Source organism: Artibeus jamaicensis, unplaced genomic scaffold (assembly GCF_021234435.1).
Source record: "Artibeus jamaicensis isolate MK-2021 breed Jamaican fruit bat unplaced genomic scaffold, CSHL_Jam_final contig_373, whole genome shotgun sequence".
Taxonomy (NCBI): Eukaryota; Metazoa; Chordata; class Mammalia; order Chiroptera; family Phyllostomidae; genus Artibeus; species Artibeus jamaicensis.
In genome coordinates, this window is record NW_026521807.1 from 668,668 (window position 1) to 690,337 (window position 21,670).

Sequence of the window (21,670 nt, forward strand, 5' to 3'; positions counted from 1 at the left end):
TCTTGTGCATTTTATAGACCATGCTTCCCTAATAGCACTTTTATCCGTGTGTGCCCGTGTGTACACATAAAAAGGGTACGTCAGTTCTGGGGTCAAACCTACTTCTATTATGAGGTCTCTCAAATTTTTCCCTCCTAGAATATGCAAAACTTCCCCCAGACTTATTTTATTTTGTTGTAGTCCATTGTACGCACTGTGGGATGAGGGCAGAGATCCTGGTCGACCCTCCATATTCTACTTGTCTTGCACGTGATCAGAATTTTAGGAGGCCCGTGACTGGCCAGAATAGATTGCTGTATTTCCTCAGTTCTTTATTTTATAACGACGAAAGCGATAATACCCAAGGTGAGAAGTCCCGTAAGTTACAGCTGCATCAAAATGGGACACCAAGGTTGACACCTGCGGAGAAGAAATTGAGAGTGTACTTTATTTCAAAGAAAATGCTGGAAGCCCACGTAGAAATGGTTTCCTGTTGAAGTCCAGCAGCACTGGTTCAAGTCCAGCCTCCACAGTTCTGCAAAACTGTACGCAGAGCCGCGGCGGTGGGAGCTGGGCGTCTCCTCGGCGCGTTTTACTGCAGGTGAAACCGGGCCCTGCCGCGCGCCGCCACGCCCGAGGGCGGGCCTCCCGGCGGGCGCGCTGCGGGGAACCGCGGGGCTCGGAGCGACCCCCGCCGCCGGCCCGAGGGAAAGGGAGTCGGCGAGACCCGAGAGGCCGGTCCGGTGTCCCCAAGCAGGAGGGGCCTCCAGAGGCGGCGGCAGTGGGACCAGAGCTCAGTGAGTCCCCAGCGCGGAACCTGGCGGGGCGGAGCCGGGGAGGGGATGCGGGCGGAGGCGCTGGGCCCGGCGGCGGGCCACGCTCACTGCGGAGTCCACCCCCACCCAGGTCTGGGACGACGTTGCCCAGGTGCTTTTACTCCGGGTTAAACCTGCCCTGTGGGAGGGTTGGGAAGTGTTACTCTGCCCTCATAAGGAAGAGGAAGCTGGTAGGAATGATTAAGCCTTTTTACAAATAGGAGTTTTATGTGTTCTTATCTCTTATCCTGACTCACCTATTGATTTATTGTATTGATACGGGAAACTTTGAAGAACCTCTGTTTAACCTTTACTTGCCCAGGCCCCAGGCGCCCTGGGGAGAATGATGGGGCTGTCTAGGATAAGTAAACAGTGCATTAGCTAGGACTGAGATTAACACCCCTGCTGTTAAAAACTGACCTTCAAATTTGCCTTTGTACTCTGCTTCTGCCCCATAGCTAGAACTAACTTCCGCACTCCGCTTCTGTATCCCGCTTTGCTACGTAGACAAGAAGACCCTGGAAACTATAAAAACCCCAAGAATCCTTTGTTCAGGGCTCAGAATTTGGAGACTGACTCCTCTGAGTCTGTGCATGTTAATAAAACCTCGTACTCCAGAAACCCTCGGTGTCTGGTTGCTTCATTTTCCTGCAACAGTATGACTTTCAATAAGTCACTTAATGTTTCTGTACTTAGGTTTTTAAAGCATGGAACGGATCAACTATGCCTCAGGAATACATTTATATTATAAACCGAGGCAGGCTGTTGAGTTTCCAAAAATTGAGAATGTTCCTCCTTGGTCCATTGAAGTCTTTTTTCCTATTTGTTTTCCTGTTGGCTTTCCAGAGTTCTTTGTATATTCTGAATATAGTTCATTTGCCAGATGTGTGACTTGCCAGTATATTCCTTCAGCTTGTCTTTTTATTCTCTTAATAGTACTTTTCACAGAACAAAGTTTTAACTTTTGATGAAGCCCAGTTTATCATTGTTTTATGGTCATGCTGTTGTTCTTGTGTCCAAGAACTGTTCGCCCAACCCCAGCCAATGAAATTTTCCTCCTGTGTTTTACATTTACATCTATTATCCATTTTCAGTTAATTGTTGTATGAGTCTCAAATTTACATCAAGATTGGTATATTTTGTTTGATTTGGATGTCCAGTTATTCACATACATTTTATTGAAATAATTGTCCTTTCTCCATTGTCAAAGCCTTCAAACCTTCGTCAAAAATTAGTAAGCCAACCCTGGTCAGGTAACTCGGTTGGAACATCCTCCTATACTCCAAAAGTTTCTCAGTTCGATTCCTGGTCAGAGCATGTAACTACGCTGCAGCTTCCATCCTTGGCCGGGGTGTGTGTGGGGGGGCAAATCAATTGATGTTTTTTCTCCCTCTTTCCCTTCTTCTCTCTCTAAAATCAGTAAATGTATCCTCTGGTGAGAATTAAAGTAAAATCTTAAAAAAATCAAAGGACCAGGCCCTGGCCAAGTAGTTCAGCTGGTTAGAGTGTTGTCCTGATATCCCAAGGTTGCAGGGTCAGTCCCTGGTCAGGGCACATACAAGAATCAACCAATCAATGTATAAATAAGTGGAACAACAAATCGTCTCTCTCCCTGTCTCTCTCTCACCCTTCCTCTCTCTCTCAAATAAATAAATTAAAAAAAAAAAAAAAAGACATGAGCAAGTGGTTTCACCTCCTCCCCTCCCAGTCTCAGTTCCTTATCTGTGAGATGGGAGTGTTAATGCCTACTCCATGAGGTTGTCGTTTTATAAAAACCCTAGGGTGCTCCAGCATTTGGAGAGCAAGTAGAGAAGAGCCAGTAAAAGAGACTTGGAAGCAATAGGTGGTCTAACAGAAGCCTGGAGAAGAACATGTTACAAGGGAAGTGCCATCCTCTGTGTCAAATCTGCCGCACACGACAGAGAAGTGATGAGTGTATTTTCACAAATCTCAATCTTGACCTGACAAGAGCAATTTCAGTAGAATGATGAGAACAATGTTTAATTAACATGAGTTGAGATAAGACTGTGAGGTGTGGAAGTAGAATCAGAAATTATAGAACACTTACAAGCTTGGGGGTAACAGGAGATTGAGATATGGAGTGGCAGTTGGAAAGCAATGTGAAATTAAGAGACAGGTTTTGTTTTTTTTTTTACATTGGAGGTATATATAACATTGCTGCTGGGTATTTTGAAGTGAATGATTAAATGATGCAGAGGAGCAAGCAGATAATTTCTAGGAAACTGATACATGAAATGACTGGTAAGAAGGGGCATGACCCAGAGCCCAAGTGGAAGGGCCTGGCCTTGGTGGGGCACAGGGATCTTCACTGACTGTAACAGTAAAACACGCAGAGGGTATGGTGTAAATGTGCATACGTGGGTAGACTTACTGGTGAGAAGATGTGGGAATTCCCATCTGATTGCTTATACTTTCTCCATGCACTATTATAAACTGAGAATTAAGGGATGGTAATGGTGGCCAATAAGGTAAATTAATAGATTAGGATATTCGAAGAGAAAGAAAAAGGCATGAAGTTTTGGAGAATGGAAGCCTAGGGAAATGTGGTAGGACTGCTGTACAGAGATAAAAAAATTCCTAATTCCAAAAGATTCCAAAAGATACTTTCAAGATTCCTTGAAAGTAGTGGGTAAAAATGTAGGAGTATCTTTGTTACCTGTTGCTTGTTAGTACGTGTGTCAGTCAGGATAGACTAGCTTTCCCTGCAGTAACAAATAACCCCTGAACCCCTGGGTAAAGATCTATTTCTTGCTCATACAACACATCTTACATGGGTCGGGAGGGCGTCTGCTTTACCTAGACTCTCAGGACCCCACATGTCAAGAACTGTAAAAAGTCTGAGATTTTACTCTTCTTGCAGGCTACCAAGTTAGCCTACCATGGTATCGTAGATGCTGGCAGACACTTCTGGATACAAAGGATGTTATTACTCACAGCAGAAGCAGTAGCCAGAGCGCCAGCATAAGTGTCAGTTTTATTGAAGCCCCAGTTCCCACAGTGAGATGCAAAGAGCCCCAAGTATTATAAAATAATACTGACCTGCACGTGCTGTGAGTTGTGTTACAGGAGGCTCTTGACTTAGGAAACCCACATCTTTTGTAATGGGCAGTAAGGATGCCTTACTCTCACTATTTTTTAAAGATTTTACTTACTTATTTTTGGACACAGGGGAAGGAAGGGAGAAAGAGAGGGAGAGAAACGTCAGTGTGTGGTTGCCCCCGACGGGGGACCTGGCCTGCAACCCAGGCATGTGTCCTGACTGGGAATTGAACCAGTAGCCTTTTGGTTCGAAGGCCTGTGCTCAGTCCACTGAACTGTGCCAGCCAGGGCTCTCACTATTTTTTTTTAGGTTGTCAGCAAAGCTGCCTTTTGCTCAGAGGAAGACATTATCTCTCTCTTCCAATGAAGTTCACTGCACAGAATCCTTGGGAAGACAGTCCAGAACAAAGCAGTCAGTGATTCTGCTTGCATGATGTGCAGAAATGCAAGAGACCCGTGGAGGATTGTCTCCCAATACCATGCTGATGGAGGTGCCACCGCCTTGTAACCTGCAGTCATCTGCCAGGGCTGCCATAACAAACTTCCACAGACTAGGTAGCTTAAACAACAAAATTTATCTCATAGTTCTTGAGGCTCAAAGTCCAAGATCAAGATGTCAGCAGGGCTAGTTTCTTCTGAGGACTGTCCTTGGCATGTAGATGTTCCTCTTCTTCCTCTGCCTTCACATAGTCAGCCGTCCTCTGCTGTGTCTATATCGAAACTCCTTCTCTTATAAGGATACTGGTCATCTTGGATTAGGGCCTATCCTAATGACCTCATTTTTACTTGATTACCTCTGTGAAGAACCTATCTCCAAATAGTCACATTTTGAGGTTCTGGGGTTTAGGATTTACTTCAAAATATGATTTTGAGGGGAGGCAATATAGTCATAACATCCCTACATTTAAACACATAGCTTTCAGGGTTGACAAGACAGGGCAAGAAAGACCTGGAAGGTGACACAGGCTTTTCACTGACTTAGCCCCATAGTGACACACCATCACCTCTGCCCTCAGTTCACTGGACTTACCTCACCCAACTGCACGTAGGCTCAGATGTGTACTCATCGTGTGTTCAGGAAGGATAGGAGAAGAACCAGATTTTGATGAACACTAGCAGTGTCTACCACAGCATGGCAGTGTGCTTTTCTCCAGAATCATTTAGGTGTCAAAGTACAAAAGTGCAGGAAATAGCAGTTGGTCTTAACCTCAGAATTAGGATTCTGACCAACATGGTGAGGGAGGGAAAGGTGTTTACACAGAAGTGATTTCAGAGGTAGGTGGGATCGAAACTGGGTAAGGAGGGAAGTAAGGACATGAGGGATGAATATGAAACGGTGGGAGAACAGTAGATTGGGGGACTTGATGAGGTTGTAGAATTTCTGGACTGGAGGAACTGGAGCTGAATGGATGAGGTGGTGTTCAGGGAATGGGATTCTTGAAGATGTCAGAGGTAGTGTAGTTTTTTGAGGGTGATCAGGCCAATAATATGACCCTGAAATTGGATGGCTGAGGTCAGATAGATTATTAGAGGCAGGGGAGTCAGGGAGCTGAGAAACTAAGGAGTTGGATTACTCATCTCTGTGGACATTGAAGTCACAGAGTGGTAATAGTAGGACTGGTAGAAAGGAAAAAAGAGACCTAGGATAGGAAGAATGAAGGTGCCCCCTGGTCTTCGACTGGACTTCATGGTATTCTGAAGAGTCTTTGGCAGATACTAGGGAAACTACTCAGGAACATATCCATAAAACCTCTCTTTGGTTCCTTTCTTTTTGGAGATGGTCTATTGTTGATTTCACATTGTTCCAATTCTGACTTTATCCTCTAGTGTTGAGGTTGTCCCCTGTGAGCCCTCTATCCCCCCCCCCACATGACAGTAAATAAATGAATCTCAATCTTCTCTCTGCTAGGTAATGAAACCTGCCATCTGAATGTGTGTGTGTGTGTGTGATATATAATGTTTATAATAATTGTGGATCTACTTTTATCTCCTTTCATATAAATGAGAATAAAACACGTTCATCCCTTTTAGACTTTGTATATATTTATGTGATGTGCTACGTTTTAAAGTTTTGTTTCAGCAGGCCTGGCATCTGTACAGGGTTCTGCAGACAACAATTTTATCTCTGTATGGAGCATTCAGGCTCCTCCCTGTCTAATCTTATACAAACATTTTACAAACAACGTCCCCTGGGAAGTCCTTGGCCACCCTACAATCTCCTGGAGCCAGAGACTGCATTACTGACTTCGGGGTGGTCCCCGGGAATAATGTTTTGTTTGGGACCAGGAATATTTTTAAGTATGTGAAAACACTTATAGAGCGAGGAGAAAGTGGAATCGTAACAACACAGCTTATAAAATATCGAAGCAGAGTTTTCTTGTTCAGAATGGTAAAATGAGAAAGGCTCAAGGTTGTTGATTCAAGTTTTTAGAGTTAAAAGGTTTACCAAACGATGTTTGCTTTTTATTCGTTCCCCATAAATTCTCTCAGTCATGCTTGCTTGCTTGCTGTCTTTCAGTATTGCCAAGTGAGAGAAGCTTCCAGAATACTGCTAAAAGCAATAATTTGGATCTTATGGAGAAGCTGTTTGAAAAGAAGGTTAACATTAATGCTGTGAACAATGTGAGTGGAAGTCACACATGTGACAGTGACTGCTCTAAGTGTGGTTTGAGTTACACAGGTCAACCAAATATAATAAAAATAAAAATAAAAATGATTGTGCTGGATGAGGTAAGGCAGATCTCTTTTGTTGGTAACTTGAGTGTTTATGCTAAAGGTGCAATAGGCTCCTAGCATTTTAATTTATCTTAACAGAGGGGAAGTGCATGGGTCTTTAGGCACATCTGTGCAAAGTCTGTGGGTGGGCAGTAAAGCCAGCTGTCAAGGTTCAGGGCCTGGACTCGGTCCTAGTTTACGACCTGTGGATGACTTTGGCTCCTACATCCTGGGAAGGCAGAACATCTTTTGCTACACAATCTGGGTTGTTTTCTCTCCAGTTATGTCCTTTGTGGTTGGTTCTTCCAAATTTAAAATCTAAAGGAGAATATGTGTTTTCATTCTACTGCTTTTGAAAATGCATCTGCAAGTTGGACAATGGGGCCTCTTTGGAAATCTGGCTTAGTTGTTTTTCACGTGCTCGACTTGGCAGGAGAAGCCCACTGCTAGAATATGAATTTCCTCTGGCTTGGTTTTGAGGGGATTTCCTGACAGCCCCTCAAAGCAGAGCTCATTCAAGTGAACTGGCTGGGCTGTGTCAGTTGTGTAGGACAATTTGTGGAGTGGTTCGAGGTAGTAGTGGCAGAGGTAGATGCAATGCTAAATGGAAGAGAAGTTTTAGGGCCCCTCCTTATATAGCCCTCTTCCAAGGCACTTGAAGGGTTCTAGGATTATGTTCTCATAGTTGTATGACTTTGTAAAATCTGAAAAAGTGGGAAATTTTAACTACAATCTATTGTTTCCTGACTCTGGTGTTAAAGAGGGCTCCCTAAAGTGTATAAACTTCAAGTTCCACAAAACCTGAATCTGTCCCAGGCGGTGAGGTCATAGAAACTGAAGTCTTGCATCATATGCAGTAGAAGGATGTTTAGCAGTTGTTCATGTGTGTATTTGAAGAAGTATGTGTTTATGCACATGTGGGAATCTATGTGTCTATGTTTATATTATGTGCATGTGTGCATGTATCTCTGATGTGTTATGGGTGTATATAGTATTCATTGTCTATAGACATCCTGGAAAGAGTAGAAAAATAGCAAATTTTGCAGCATAACAATTTTAGTAACAAACAAGAACATCAAGGAATCAAGGAAGAAAGAGAAAGTAAAAACTAAGCAAGGACTTTTGAAGCTATTATTTAGATCGATGGTTGAAAAAGTAAAGCAATAATCATTTTTCCAAGTAGCAGGAAATACATTCTTCAGGATACTTTTATAACCATTTTTTGGTTATACAAGTTCTTGATATTTTAAACCATATTTTTATATAAAAGTACTTGGAGAAGCAGTGCAACTTAGACCGCTTTAACTTACATTCAGTATGGCAAGTTATTATAAACTACTGATGAATTGTGTTATACTTTCTAATACCACCTCTTAGGCCTGTTAACAGCAAATTATTCACATGGTTACTTGTGATGTTCCTTGAAATCTGTGTTGATAGAGATAAAAAAAAATGCAGGTGATTTTACTGAATTATCTTGGATGTTGCTTTGGCTTGCATTTTTATTCAAAATAAAGGTAGTGGGAAAAATAAATAAATAAAGGTAGTGGGGAATTGTGTAAGCCCAAATTTGACATAATAGAATATAGCTCTAATTGCAGACAATGCCAAGATAACTAATGTTTTGTCAAACTTAGTTTATCACCAGTTTAGCTACCAAGGAAGTCAAATATTTAATTTCAACATTTCTCATATTTTTGCAATAAATTATTTATGTGAAACAAAGATTGGTAAATCCATGCCCAGGCACCTTTGTTGGAAACAAAAGCAGTGTCTAGATTATGGGAAATATGACATGAATTTTACTTATAAGCAAAACATCAAAACAATGCGTTTGGAATGCATCGGACTGACTCTGGACGTCTCTAGAACACCTGGTGGCTTTCCTTTGACGCAAAAGACATTCATAGCTTTCTTTTTCTGTGTCTGTTTCATTCTCCTGTCCTCCTCCCTTCCTTTCAGAAGCAATTTGTTTGCTTCAGTAAAATTCGCAGTTCAAAAAATTACAGAAGAAAAAAACTATACATATATATAAATGTAGGAAAAATTTTATTATAACATTATCAATATATTCTAACCAGAAAATATTCACCATAGTTTTGGACTATAAGACACACCCTTCCTCTGACCCCCACCCAAATTTGGGGGGAATAATGGTTGTTAATGCTGCTGTTGAATTCTGTTTACATTTACATTGATGAAATATTATGTTATTTATGTTATTAAATATTTTAACGCATTTTTTGCTTCAAAATTTTTATTCCTATTTTCCTCCTCTAAAACTTAGGCGTGTCTTATGGTCTAAAAAATACAGTATCATTCTTAATGACTGTATATGGGGGAAAATACAACTTTTGCTCCCTAATTGAAATCCATTATATTGTTACAAGCAATGATAGGTTGTTCAGTGGATGTCAGCTTGGGGCATAGCCTTTGGTGGATTGCCAAATTCTCTGATATTATCTAGTAATAAATGAAGGCAAGATTATGCTAGACCCAATTCTTACTACTTTCAAAGACAGGAATACAGAGTGGATAAATAATAAAAAATACAAGCACCTGGTAGAAAACTGTGATCATTCAAGAAACAGGAACTTTAAAAAGGCTAAAGAACAACCAGATGATTGAAAACACAAGTTCTGTTTCCTCAGATGAACCGCACAGCCTTGCACTTTGCAGTGCGGGCAAGTCATTTATCTGCAGTGGATTTTTTGCTTAATCACAAGGCCAGGGTGGATGTTGCCGATAATGTAAAGTCTTCCTCCTTTGGTAAAATGGATTGGAACTGAACGAATGTATGGGGAAATCTAGTCACTTTGGTCACCTTTTCTTCACATATACATAAAATATTTCCATTGGAAGTATTCATTTCAGAAAGGTCTCTCTGAGAATATATGTATTGCGTGCTCCTTGTTTTTGGTGACTAAATTCTTTACCCATTACCTATAGGACTTTGGCTTTTACTTATTTTCCCATGCTGACCTGATTGTCAGTGGCATGCATTTATAAGAATAAGATGATTGCCCAGAATGTAACTTGGAGCAATGGCAGACAGAAGCTAACTGGCCTCGGGGACTTTGCCCTGTGAACTCTGATAAATAAATAGACTTTTTAAACATATAGTATATACTAGACATCTGTCTTAGGACTTTAACGTTTAGCCCCTCAACCTTGGAAGAGAATTAATACCCAAGTTACAGACAAGGAACCTGAGACACAGAGAGGTTAAATATCTTACCCCAAAAATTACATCTAAGAAAGGGTAGAAGCAGGATTTGAACCTGGCTTAACTGATTCCAGAGACCATACCATTAGCCAGTGATACATCAGCCCACATCCTGAGGATTTTCCGCCTACTTTTTTTTTAATACTTTACTAATGGCACAAGGAAACCACTTGGGATGGAGAAATCCAACATCATGCTTATCACTTCTAGTTGCAGAAAGAGATGATAGGCTTGGTTTTTGGTTAATTCAATGGACCATGGTTCTTAAAGATAAACCATTCAGCAGATTCCCACAGAGCTATTCTATTTCCTCTCCGAAATGACTCTTTGGAGGGTAAGACTTGGCATTGCTGTACCTACATGTCTTACAGGGCGTGGATTCAGTATTTGCTTAGTAAGTCTTTGGAAGATAAATGAATGAAGTCAGTTCAAACCAATTGGTCATTTTGTTAGTTTTGTTGGCAATTATAGACGTGGTCTAGACTTGATAATGATGAGAATTTCTCTGTTTCACAAGCAGAGTACACCCCTCTCTGTCTGTTTTATTGCTCTGGTATTGGTGGGCAAGTAGATTGATCCATAACAGAATCAGAACAAAGAACTACCCCTTTTTAAAAATCAGCACCAAAGGCACTCCAATGTTGTAAGTGTAATAAGTTGTATTATCGTAATGGTACTGAAGGAACATGTTTCTTAGGTTGATTATTTTTTAACATTAGCGTACAAAAGATGCTTTGGTCATAGACCTGATTGCCAAGAATCTATTATTCTGACATTGAAACCCTGATACAATAACTTTTTACTTTACTTTAATTTTTCAATTAACATACTTACGATTAACACTCTCTGGCATACAGTGCTATGAATTTTAACACATTTATAGATTCATGTAACCAGTAAACCAACCAAAATCCACAAAAACTGCATTAACCAGAAAATTCCCTCATGTTGGGCTTGTAGTCAAACCCTCCCTATCCCTGGCAATGATTTGCCTCTTCTACATTGCTATAATTTTTCCCTTTTGAAAATGCCATATAAATGATATTGCATAGTGTATATCACTTTTCACACTGGTTTCTTTCACTCAGCAAAACGTGTCTGAGCTTCACTTATGTTGTCTGTATCACTAATGCCTCCCTTTTATTCCTGAATAGCATTCCAATATGTGGATGTACTACAGTTTAATGATCCATTCTACCAGTTAAACGACATGAGAGTTGTTTCTGTTTTTTGACTGTCACAAATGAAGCTTCTATAAGCACCCACGTACAGGTATTTGTGCGTGCATAAGTTCATTTCTCCAGTGTAAATACCGAGAAGTGAGATGACTGGATCATACAGTGAGCTGTGTACAAGAAGCTGCCGGACAGTTTTCCAGAGTCGCTGTTCCATTTTCATTCCCACCAGCAACACGGCAGAGCTCCAGCTGTGCCACCTTCTCATTAGCATTTGGGATTGTCACTTTTTTCCTTAGTTTTAGCCATTCTAACAGCTTTGTATGGGCTTCTCATTGTGGTTTAATATACATTTCCTTAATGGCATATTGATGTCTTTTTTGTAGAATTTACCCTTTGCATGTCTTTTTTGGTGGTGTATCTATTCAAATCTTTTGAATATTTTTAAAAAATTTAGTTGTCTTATTGAGTTTGAGAATTATTTATGTATTTTGGATACAAATCTTTTATCAGATATGTCATTTGCAAATATATCCTGGCATCCTGTAGCTTTTTAGTGTACTTCAGAGCAGAAGCTTTTAATTTTGGTGAGGTACAATTTACTTATATTTTTTAAATGAATCTGGATATTGGAGTTATATTTAAGAATGATTTGCGTAACTTAAGGTCATGAAGATTTTCTCTCTTTTTTTTCCCCCAAACTTTTATAGGCATGCTGTCCCTCTGGGGAGCAAACCACACCATTCCCCTCCCCTCTTCCCTGTTTTCTTCTCCCACAGGCACAAATATCCTAAACTCTAAGGGTCCCCATAGAACTTTAACCAAGGCACAATGGGCATCGCCGCTTGTCCTGGGCTAATGCCCTGAACCTGTCCACAGCACCCTCTTTTCTCTGACTTCCCAGTGAGTTAAGGCAGCCCAGCCAAAGCTGTCTCTTGTTGCTACTTCTACTCTAGGCCCTTCTTTGTTTCACTGTTCCCATCTTCAATAAACATACCTTCAGAGTAAAAAACAAAAAACAACCACCCAACTTTGTAGCCTTGTGTTTTACATTTAGATCTGTTGTTCATTTTGAGTTAATAAGGTGTGAGGAATAGCTCCAGGTTCTTGTTTGTTCATTTGTTTGCTTATTTTTTCTAGCGTATGGATGGCCAGTTTCACCAACACCATTTGATACCAATGCCACTACATTTTCAACACCTTTACAGTGCTCTTTGGACCGGTCCCACATGCATGCCATTCGGGGGCCAGTCTGAGACCTGGGCAGTGACCTAGCCCCTAGTTCAGTTCTCCAAGCCTTTGTCATGTTGTTTAGGGTCAGTTCCATACATAAGTCAGAGGTGAGGCTAGGAATTCATACACAACCTAATGGGGTTGCTATCTCGACCTCCCACATCTCCAAGATTATCTCTCCCTTATTCTCCAGCTCCAGGGCCCCTCCCCACCTTTTCTGCTCCTCTGACTAAAGAGCCAAGGGTGTAGTCTCCCAGTTCCACTGTGTACTTTCCACATTTGGTTCTCTCTTTGGGATTAAGGAGAAAAAGCAATGGGTTCCCCACCCGTATCGTCATCCCCTTTTCTGACCACAGTCTCTGGTCAGAGAGAAGGATTCCCACTGTCAGAGGTTTAGTGTCTTGTTCAGTCACAGCTTCTGCCCCTCCTGTCATAGGGTTGCAGCTTTGGGAATGAGGCTTGCCTGGGCAGGTCTGGAAGGGAAAAAAGAAACAGGGTTTCCCTTCCCTTCTCTGTCCCATAGGGTCCCCCTTCTACTCCTTAGACTAGAGAGGGCTTCTCATGGAGCTCTTTCTGTCCATGCGTGGGGTGCTGTTCTGTGATTTGCACTGCCATGAAAAAGATATGGAAGGCAAAAGAAAAAATCAGGAAATCCTTACTGTTTATAGTTTGGGTTCTGGCTTCTTTCCCAATCTACCTGTTACCATTTACTTCTCAGAGTTCTCAGATAGCTGCTCTGTGCATTCCTTCCAGATATTTCCGTCACATTTAGTGAGAGAGACAGAGTGGAGCATATGTACCCCATCTTAATCAGGACTGAAAACCCAAATCTTTAACATTATCTAAAACGGAGGAGAATCATACAATAAACAACTGTGTATCCATTGCTCAGGTTGAATAGCATCTTTTCTTTTAAACACCATGTTTCTAATATATTCAATATACTATTGGCTTATGTTATAATGTAAGTCAGTTAATCCCAAAATGCTTTTACCAACTTGTTCTCTTTGAGGCCTTTGCCATTTGGAAGCCCCTTGTAACTTACCTTGTGAGACTGAAATGCTGTCAGTAATTTCTGATGTATCACCATATTCTGCCTTGAAGGTTCACCAAGTTAAGTATTTCTGTGAGTAGTTTTATTACTCATAGGAAAATTAGTACATAACTAATAAAATGATTTTTATAATTCATGCAAGGCCATGTTTGGTCAGATGTGGAAGATCCCTTATCTGGGCAATGAGCCCCGAGTTTGTCTTGGCAAATAGATCTGTCTTGTAAGTTCTAATATCTCTTTGTAAAGAGTCAACAGTTGAAACCCTTCACCATCAATATTTATTCAGTGACTGTCATGGATAAGTCCCAATGCCAACTACTGGGGTTTCAACTATTGGTAGATATAAATTCTTGCTACTCAAAGTGTGGTCCTGGGACCAGAAGCACTGGCATTGCCTAGGAGCTTCTTAGGGATGCAGACTCTTGGGCCCACCCCTGACCTCTTGAATTAGAATGTGTGATTTATCAAGATCCCCAGGTGATTGTGTCCGAAAGTACTGGCATGAGATACAGTCCTTGTTTTGAGGGGCTGATAATCTACTAAGGAAGCAAGGACCAGAACTGTAAGAGATGTGCATTGTTCAAGACATCACATAAGGATCAAATGCATAGCCCAGATGCTGAAGACTCCAGGTTCAAAGTGGACAGCATCCTCAAGGCTTGGGAAGAGGCAGACTGGTAAAAGAAGGCTCTTCCTCCAGATGTGAAGAAAGGATCTCAGCTGGAGTGCAGATGATGCTCAGAGAATAATGACAAGCATCTGCTCTCAGAGCTTCTTATTTTTTGGAAACTCCTTAAATACAAGTGTTCCCCAGAGGAAGTTATTGACCTTTTCACCTGTGACCAGACTTGTACTGAGGCCAGGCTGTGAGTGGTGGTGGGCATTTAACACTTTACAGAGCATCGTGTACCAACCACTAGTGTAATCCATGACACATGCTCATATACCATCTCAGGCATGTCAGTTCTATATCAGAAGGCTTAGTTTTATGACGGTTCTTGTGGCGGAACCGGCACTGGTGAACAGCCACTCTTTGTCTCCGAGGAATAATGGCTCCACGCTGAATTTATATTTTCAGAGACTCAGGTTGTTTGCAGCTTGAATTTCTGGCTTTTGGATTTTATGATCAGTGTTTGAAATGTTTATGTGTTTGTGGCTTTGAAATTAGAAATGACCTCTTAGGGAAAACTTGAGCTCCTATCAAAACATGATTTATCCTCTATTTCAAATATTTCTGGCCTCTTCTTTGACCATATGTGAAACTGGATTTGGTTTTACCGAGTATATAACATCGATTTATAGAGAAGGCTAACCTCAACTAGTTATTGTACATTGCTGTTCCTTGAAGAAAAGAATACAGAAATTGGTAAACATTTTCTTTTTACTGGAATTGTAAATATTTAAATAGAGTATGTAGGCCTAACTGCATAGTACATGTCAGCAACTATGTAACATTTTTTTTGCAAATATTTTCAATTTACAGTTAGTTGAATACACAGATGTGGAATCTACAGATATGGAGGGCCAACTGTATACATATGTGTATATATACATATATACACATATGAGGGTTTTTCTTGGTCATTGCTTATTTTATAAAAATAGGATTATGTTATATTTTATCTGCACCTTCTTTTCTATGTTTTAACAGCTACCTCATGGAAATCACTCCAATTCAGTCAATTGCTATAGCTCTATTCATTATTTTGAATGGCTTCATGATGTGTGTCCTAATTTGGTCAGCATTCCTGTATTGATGGACATTAACCTTGCTCTCAGTTTTAAGTGTTAAAATTAATATCCTCGCCCTGGCTGGTGTAGCTTAGTGGATTGAGCACAGGCCTGTGAACCAGACAATCGCGGTTCGATTCCCAGTCAGGGCACATACTGGGGTTGCAGGCCGGTTCCCTGCAGGCCACTTCCCAGCAGGGGACGCACAAAAGGCAACCATACATTGATGTTTCTCTCCCTCTCTCCTTCCCTTCCCCTCTAAAGATAAATAAATAAAATCTAAAAAAAAAAAATTAATATCCTTGATTATATAACATTGGGCCCTAAAACTTATTTTCATGGGGTAGATTCCCAGGAGTGGGATTGCTGGTTACTTTAATATTTTAATAGATTTTGCCAGATTGCTTAAATTATGTTGGTTTCACTTCCACTGATACCACTTTTGGTACCTTTTTCAATTGGTTCAGTTGCCTTTTTCTTGTTGATTTGTAGGAGTGCTTCATATATTAGAGAAAGTAACCATTTATCTTTATTTAGAAACGTTTAAAGAATCTATCCTTTGTTTACTGATTTTATCATCAGTCTTTCCCTTTATAATGTCTGGATGAAGGCACAGTACATTGCAGTCTACATTTACCTGTGATATATGTATTGTTATTGTGTTTTTGTGTGTTTGCAATATGACATATAGGACTTAATTTTATTTTCTTTCAGATGGCGAGCCACTTGTGCCCACATCATTTATTAAATATATTTGTTTTCCCCGTAGAACTGAAATATCACCTTTGCTGTATATGAAATTCTCTCTCTATTTCTTAATTTTCTACAGTCGACTGTCAGTTTGGCTTTTGGTGATTTAAGATTATGTGGTATGGCTCATCCAAGTGATGGATTCTTTTCTCTCTCTTCTTGGGGAAACATGGCTTGATAGTAATTCACCTTGCAGCCTGGGCCGGGAGCCTCGAGATCATGCTCATGCTGGTTAGAGCCGGAGCAGACCAGAGAGCCAAGAATCAGGTAGGTACGGGGGTCACACCTGGACAGAAGCTCCCACCTCACAATACAGGAGGGGAAGGTCCTGAGATCACTATGTGATTACCTCCTGTACCTCGATTCTCTCCAAGATGGAATGAGTGGCCTCCACTTTGCAGCTCAGAGCAATAATGTGCGCATTGTGGAGTACCTCATTCAAGATCTGCACCTGAAGAACCTGGACCAGCCTGATGAGGTGTGCTCGCTGTGGTGGCACACATCTGATACATATATCCACCAAATTCGGCTTTCTTTCTGTCCCTGCCGGAGATGCCAGCACAGCCAGCACGAACCTGCAGCAAGCTCCTCCATCATCCTGGAGGACCACAGAGCAGAAGGAAAGCGCAGGTGCTGGTGGTGGCCCTGGCACTTGCATGTGGGGAGCGCAGGCAGTAGTAAGGAAGCCCTGGGATTCCTTCTTCCCTCTCTGCTCCCTCATGCTGGCAGGGGTGTGGACAGCATCCACCCTGTTTGGTATTCAGAATGGGTGACCGCATTTTACGCTATTATGCCTGACCCTTTTGGAATGTATTTGACCCAAGGCTCTGCAGCAATGAGTCATGAAATGTAATGCAATTTTACCATATTTGTCTATATTCTTTTTTTTCATAGGGAGATATATAATAGCAAGTACTACTTTTGAGTATTTATTAGTGGGCTAGGTAGAGAGGAAAGCTACTTACATTCATTTCAGTAAGAGGCTAGAGCCTGGCACACATGGATGTTAAACAGTTCATTGCTGAATGAATGAATTATCCTATCAATATGCACAATAATCCTATAAAGAAGGGAATATTTTGTCTATTTTTAAAGGTGAGGAAGTTGAGGCTCAGTGAGGCTAAGTACCTGATCCAAAGTTCCAAAACTAGAAAGTGACAGAACCAGGCACTGCGCTCAGGTCTGGCTGACCCAGTCCCTGTGCTGCACTGTCTCCCTTTCCAGATGACCGTGGTCATTGCCCGTGTACCAGGGATTGCTTTTTCTCTGTGATATCTCTTAGGCTTTTTCCCACAGGGCAGTATTCTCTGTGGGATTGGCAGTTTTATTTTGAATGGGACCACCATTTCACTGTGCCTTTAGAACATTATATTTGATAAGTCTCTAGAAGTTAATTAGTAGCATTCATGAAAAAAAAACCCTTTATGTTGTTTTCTGACTTTAGACTTAAAATTAACAATGATAAAAAAAACTACTTCTTCAAATAAAGCCTACAAATTTCTTTTTCTTAAAGATTTTATTTATTTATTTTTAGAGAGAAGGGAGAGAGGGAGAAAGAGAGGGAGAGAAACATTGACTGGTTGCCTCTGTCACGCCCCCAACTGGGGACCTGGCCCACAACTCAGGCAGGTGCCCTGGGTGGGAATGGAACCAGACCTTTTGGTTTGTAGGCTGAAGTTCAATTTACTGAGCCACACCAGCCAGGGCTATAAATTTCTTTTACTTCCTTTGAGTGTGACTAAGTAACTATTATACATTTATAGCTCAGAGGCAGAGACTTGGGCAATGGTCTGGGCATATACTAGCTATGTGGCTTTAAGCAAATTTCCCAATTGCTGGAAGCCTCAGTATTTCCATATGTACATTGAGAATAATAAAACCTGCTTCTGGTGGCATCAAGGGAATGATTGGGGAGGGTGGGTTGACTGCACTATAATTCTTTTTTGGTAACACCTCCATTCTTTGATATAGAAAATTGGTATTAAGATTCCGTAAAAATGAGGATGCCAGTGAGCTTCATGGTAAGCTAGTCTATCACCCCTTTCTAATCAGATACCACCCCTAAACCACTCTTATGTAGAAGATGTTGGAGCAGCCACTTTGGGGATGCCTAAATGGGTTCATGACTAAAGCACCAAGCAAGGAGCCTGGCCCATGGCAAGTGCTCACTAAATGATTGCTGTTATAACAGCCGTTATAGGATAAAGTACATGGCCTGATTTCCTCAAACTGATCATCATAGTCAAATAGCATCAGGTGCCAGGGTGAAGAAGTTGGATCATCCCAGTGTGATTGATCCTAAGTGGGGAGGCAGCCTCCAAATGAGTTCCATTCAGTTCAGTTGAGCAGAAAAGGCCTGTTATACCTAAGACACAGGACTGTCTTCCCTTTCTGTGGACTCTGGCTGCTTTCATGGGAGAACAGCAGTGCAGGGAAGACCAGGCAGGTGAAAGAGCTCAAAGACCAATGCACGTTTGTGGGGACCCTTCCCTACTTTTGGAGCTTTTGCCAGCCAGCAACTTTCTTGTCTCTTCAGCTGGTCTGGGTTTGTCCTGTTCCACTCCTCTTCCTCATCCTCTGACTATCTGCCGGGTAAAAGGCCACGGAGCCCTGGCAACAGATTGTGCAAGTCACATGTCCTGCCGAGAGATCTTAAAATAGAGATGGGTTTAGAGACTTATGAGGAATGAGCAAATAATGAGCCTACTGGGCTGTCTAGGGAGAGAAGAATCTCTGAGTTCACTTTTAGTCCCGTCAGAAACCTGGACTGATCAATGCAAAAGGCAGACAGTTTCTTCTTCCTCTGAAATCTGTGAGTGGGATCGAGGATGCTGGCATAAGCTAGTAGAAACCAGGGGTTCAGGGTCTCTTAATTCATCACTAGGTGCTTTGTCAGTGTTCACTTAGAAGTGTTGTGAAGCTCCTGAAACACATCTGATAGAAAAGACTGCTCCACCTTCACAGTTGGGCCTCTGGTGTACTGTCTCCTCAACAGAAAGTGATCTTGTTTATCTGCCCAGAGTTAGTGAAATCCTCTCTTTAGCCTGGAGGGAACTCCAAAAGCTAACCAGGCAGGCCAGCTGTGAGGTCTTTATTAATAAAATGGATTTAACTAGACCAGGAGAGTTTGTGTGGCCTGGTTAAATAGGAGAGATGGAGGGCACCGGAAAATCTTTGGACCTTGCTTGTTGGGAACTGCTCTGCCTGGTTTCAGGAATTTTAAACCGTCTCTCGTGCCTAAGGCCGAGTGAGCGACCTCTCTGGAATTCGAGCCACAAAGAGACAAAGCTTGTCTCTGGTATCTCTGGTAGCAAACGCTGCCTCTGCTTCCTCTCCCTGCCCCCAAGGTATGGTCAGATGGTCAGAGACAGGTGAGACCCCTCAGAGGAGGGGCAGCCTAGGCCAGACACATCACTTGGGAGGCCATCATGGAAGGACTCAGAGGGCTGCGACAAAGAGGGAGTGATGGATCCTTACCCCTAGGCTTTGACAAAGCCCAAGTCCCCATGTCCCCAAGCACTTCCTGGCTCTAATCCACTTAAGCCTGAAGACCTGTGACAGGGAAGACGGTGCAACCTTTCACCAGCTAGCACAGGGCCGGGGTACTCTGGCAAGATAAAGAATTCTTAACAATCCTGTGACGCCTGCTTTGCTGAGAATGCTTTTCGTTAAATGATAAAGGCCCGAGCAGAAAGTGCGTTTATGTTCCCAAAGTTCGGTAGCCTTTTAGCTGACACACCCTGACTTGGGAGAAGCCCTAATGGTTCTTTGTATACTATGTATTGTTTACTGCCTGACGATGATTAATAAGTTGTACCTGAACTCCTGTGCAAGAAAACCAGTTAAAGGCTCTCTAAGCAAGAGTCAGCGCGCTCTCTCTCTCCTTGAGAGAGTTGCCAGGCCACTCCAAGCCACTGTCCCCTTGAGAGGGTGGCCAGGTGGTTCGGAGGCTCTCCCCCCTGGAGGGAGTAGCCACACCGGCCCTGTTCTTCCACGGGCCTCGGTAGTCCACGTGGATTTGTCTCATGACTCATCCACGGTGCCACGGGTACTGCTGGGCAGTGCACGCGTCACTTGCTCCCAACCCTATAGCTCTAGAAATCACCTGGCCTTTCCAGGGGACAGAGATTGGAGCAGCCAGATAAGTTATAGGTAAATTTGGCTACATATTTTGAATCTCCATGTAAACTCCCATCTGGTGATCAAAAATAAGTAGTCTGACTACAAGGGGTGACACAGAAAGGTATGGCCTCAGAGGCCGTTCACATATTTCTTGAATATTTATAAGAATTTTGTGGTACAGTGTTAGATTGGTTTCAGCTGCAGATATATGGAAACTTGTGTTGGTTTAAAGGAATCTATATAGGAAATCGCTAGAGATCCAAATGCAAAGAAGCTTTTTTTTGGAAGTGTTGGGACTAGTGATCACGAGGGGTTTGAGAAGACATATCTTCTTCTGTGTACCTGAGAGCAGTATTTAACAGCCTTAGAGTCAACAAATCTATTGGCTGCGGTGTGTAAGGGAAGAGCTAACCCTGCCTATACTAGGCACACAACTTCATATTCACTGCTGGCTCTTTCAGCACTTTCTACCTTATGACAACATTCTTTTTCCCTCTCAGATCTCTGCTTATTCAGGGACCTGCTGGTTTCCCCCTTCTGCTGGTGTTCTGCTATGAATTCCTGATCCCAGCAGAAGGGAAAAGGTGTGGCGTCCATTGTGCACAAGGCCCTGGGCGCTGTGTGCTGGGTTCCACCGGCCTCCTTCCCTCAGAGGCTGCCCAGGGCACCATCTCTGGGATCCCTGTGGGCAGGGATGGTCAGGTGGGACTTTGGGTGCCAATTTAACGACTGTTTATAAAAATTCTTGCTGAATTTGGTAACTTGTCAAATTTATAACCCTGGCAGTAAACTTAAAAATGAAAAATCATTTCTAATAAACAATTGGTACTCCTCAGGCTTATTGACATGCAAAAAAATTTAAATGAACTGAATTAAAACATCCTAGGTTAAGTATACATTAAATGAATAAAAGAAAAAAGGAGCAGGAATTCTGGGGCCTCCTTATTTTTTGTTAATTAGGAAAGGGAATCAGGATCCTGAGCTGGGAAGGCATTGGGACTTGTCTGGGACCCCAAATCTGGGGTTCTGACGCCAGGCTCCACTGTTGTCCTGGCTGAAACATCTTCCTGTCTCCTTGCCTCCCAAGTGAGGGGCAGTCCTATGGGGTTGCACTGGGTCACGGCCTATCCATTAAAAAGGGTTCAGTGCCTAAAACTGAAATAAGACATGATAGGAAACTATATTTAAAAACCTATTTTTGAAATTCCTATTGGGTGCCATGTATTTTCCTCATGTTCTAGGGCAGGAGAAAAGATAAGTATCTCATTTTAATGTTACTTATCTTTATGCTATTTTCGATACGTTTGTAAGATACTAGGAACAGCTTTCTATTTACTAGTGGAGGTGCTGCCCAATTCATGAGTTGTTGAATAAAGCCAACTAAATATTTAATTTTATTCATTCATTCAGTCTTAACACTATTACAGATGTCCCCTATTTCCCCACCTTTGCCCCCCACCCCCAGCCTTCACCACATTGTTGTCTGTGTCCATGGGCTATGCATACGTGCATGCATGTTCTTTGGCTAATCTCTTACAGTCCTCCCCTCTGAGATCTGTCAGTCTGTCCCATGCATCCATGCCTCTGGTCCTGTTTTGTTCATCAGTTTATTTTGTTCATTGGATTCCACATGTGAATGAGATCACCTGGTATTTGTTTTCTCTAACTGACTTATTTTGCTTAGCATAATAATCTCTGGGTACATCCATGCTATTGCAAAGGGTAAGGGTTTCTTTTTTCCACCTATGTAGTATTCTATTATATAAATGTACCACAGCTTTTTTATCCAGTAATCTACCGATGGGTACTT

The 21,670-nt window shown here is 42.0% G+C and overlaps 1 protein-coding gene across 1 annotated transcript in view; it reads left to right on the plus strand.

Annotated features, from left to right (window-relative positions):
• The first annotated feature begins 200 nt into the window (after positions 1–200).
• Positions 201–21,670, plus strand: part of ANKDD1B (ankyrin repeat and death domain containing 1B) — a 52,000-nt gene continuing 30,530 nt past the window's right edge. The window contains 6 exon segments of the mRNA XM_053664449.1: positions 201–345; positions 438–776; positions 6,373–6,476; positions 9,221–9,316; positions 15,904–16,009; positions 16,113–16,216. Coding sequence (XP_053520424.1) covers positions 201–345; positions 438–776; positions 6,373–6,476; positions 9,221–9,316; positions 15,904–16,009; positions 16,113–16,216 — 894 coding nt within the window.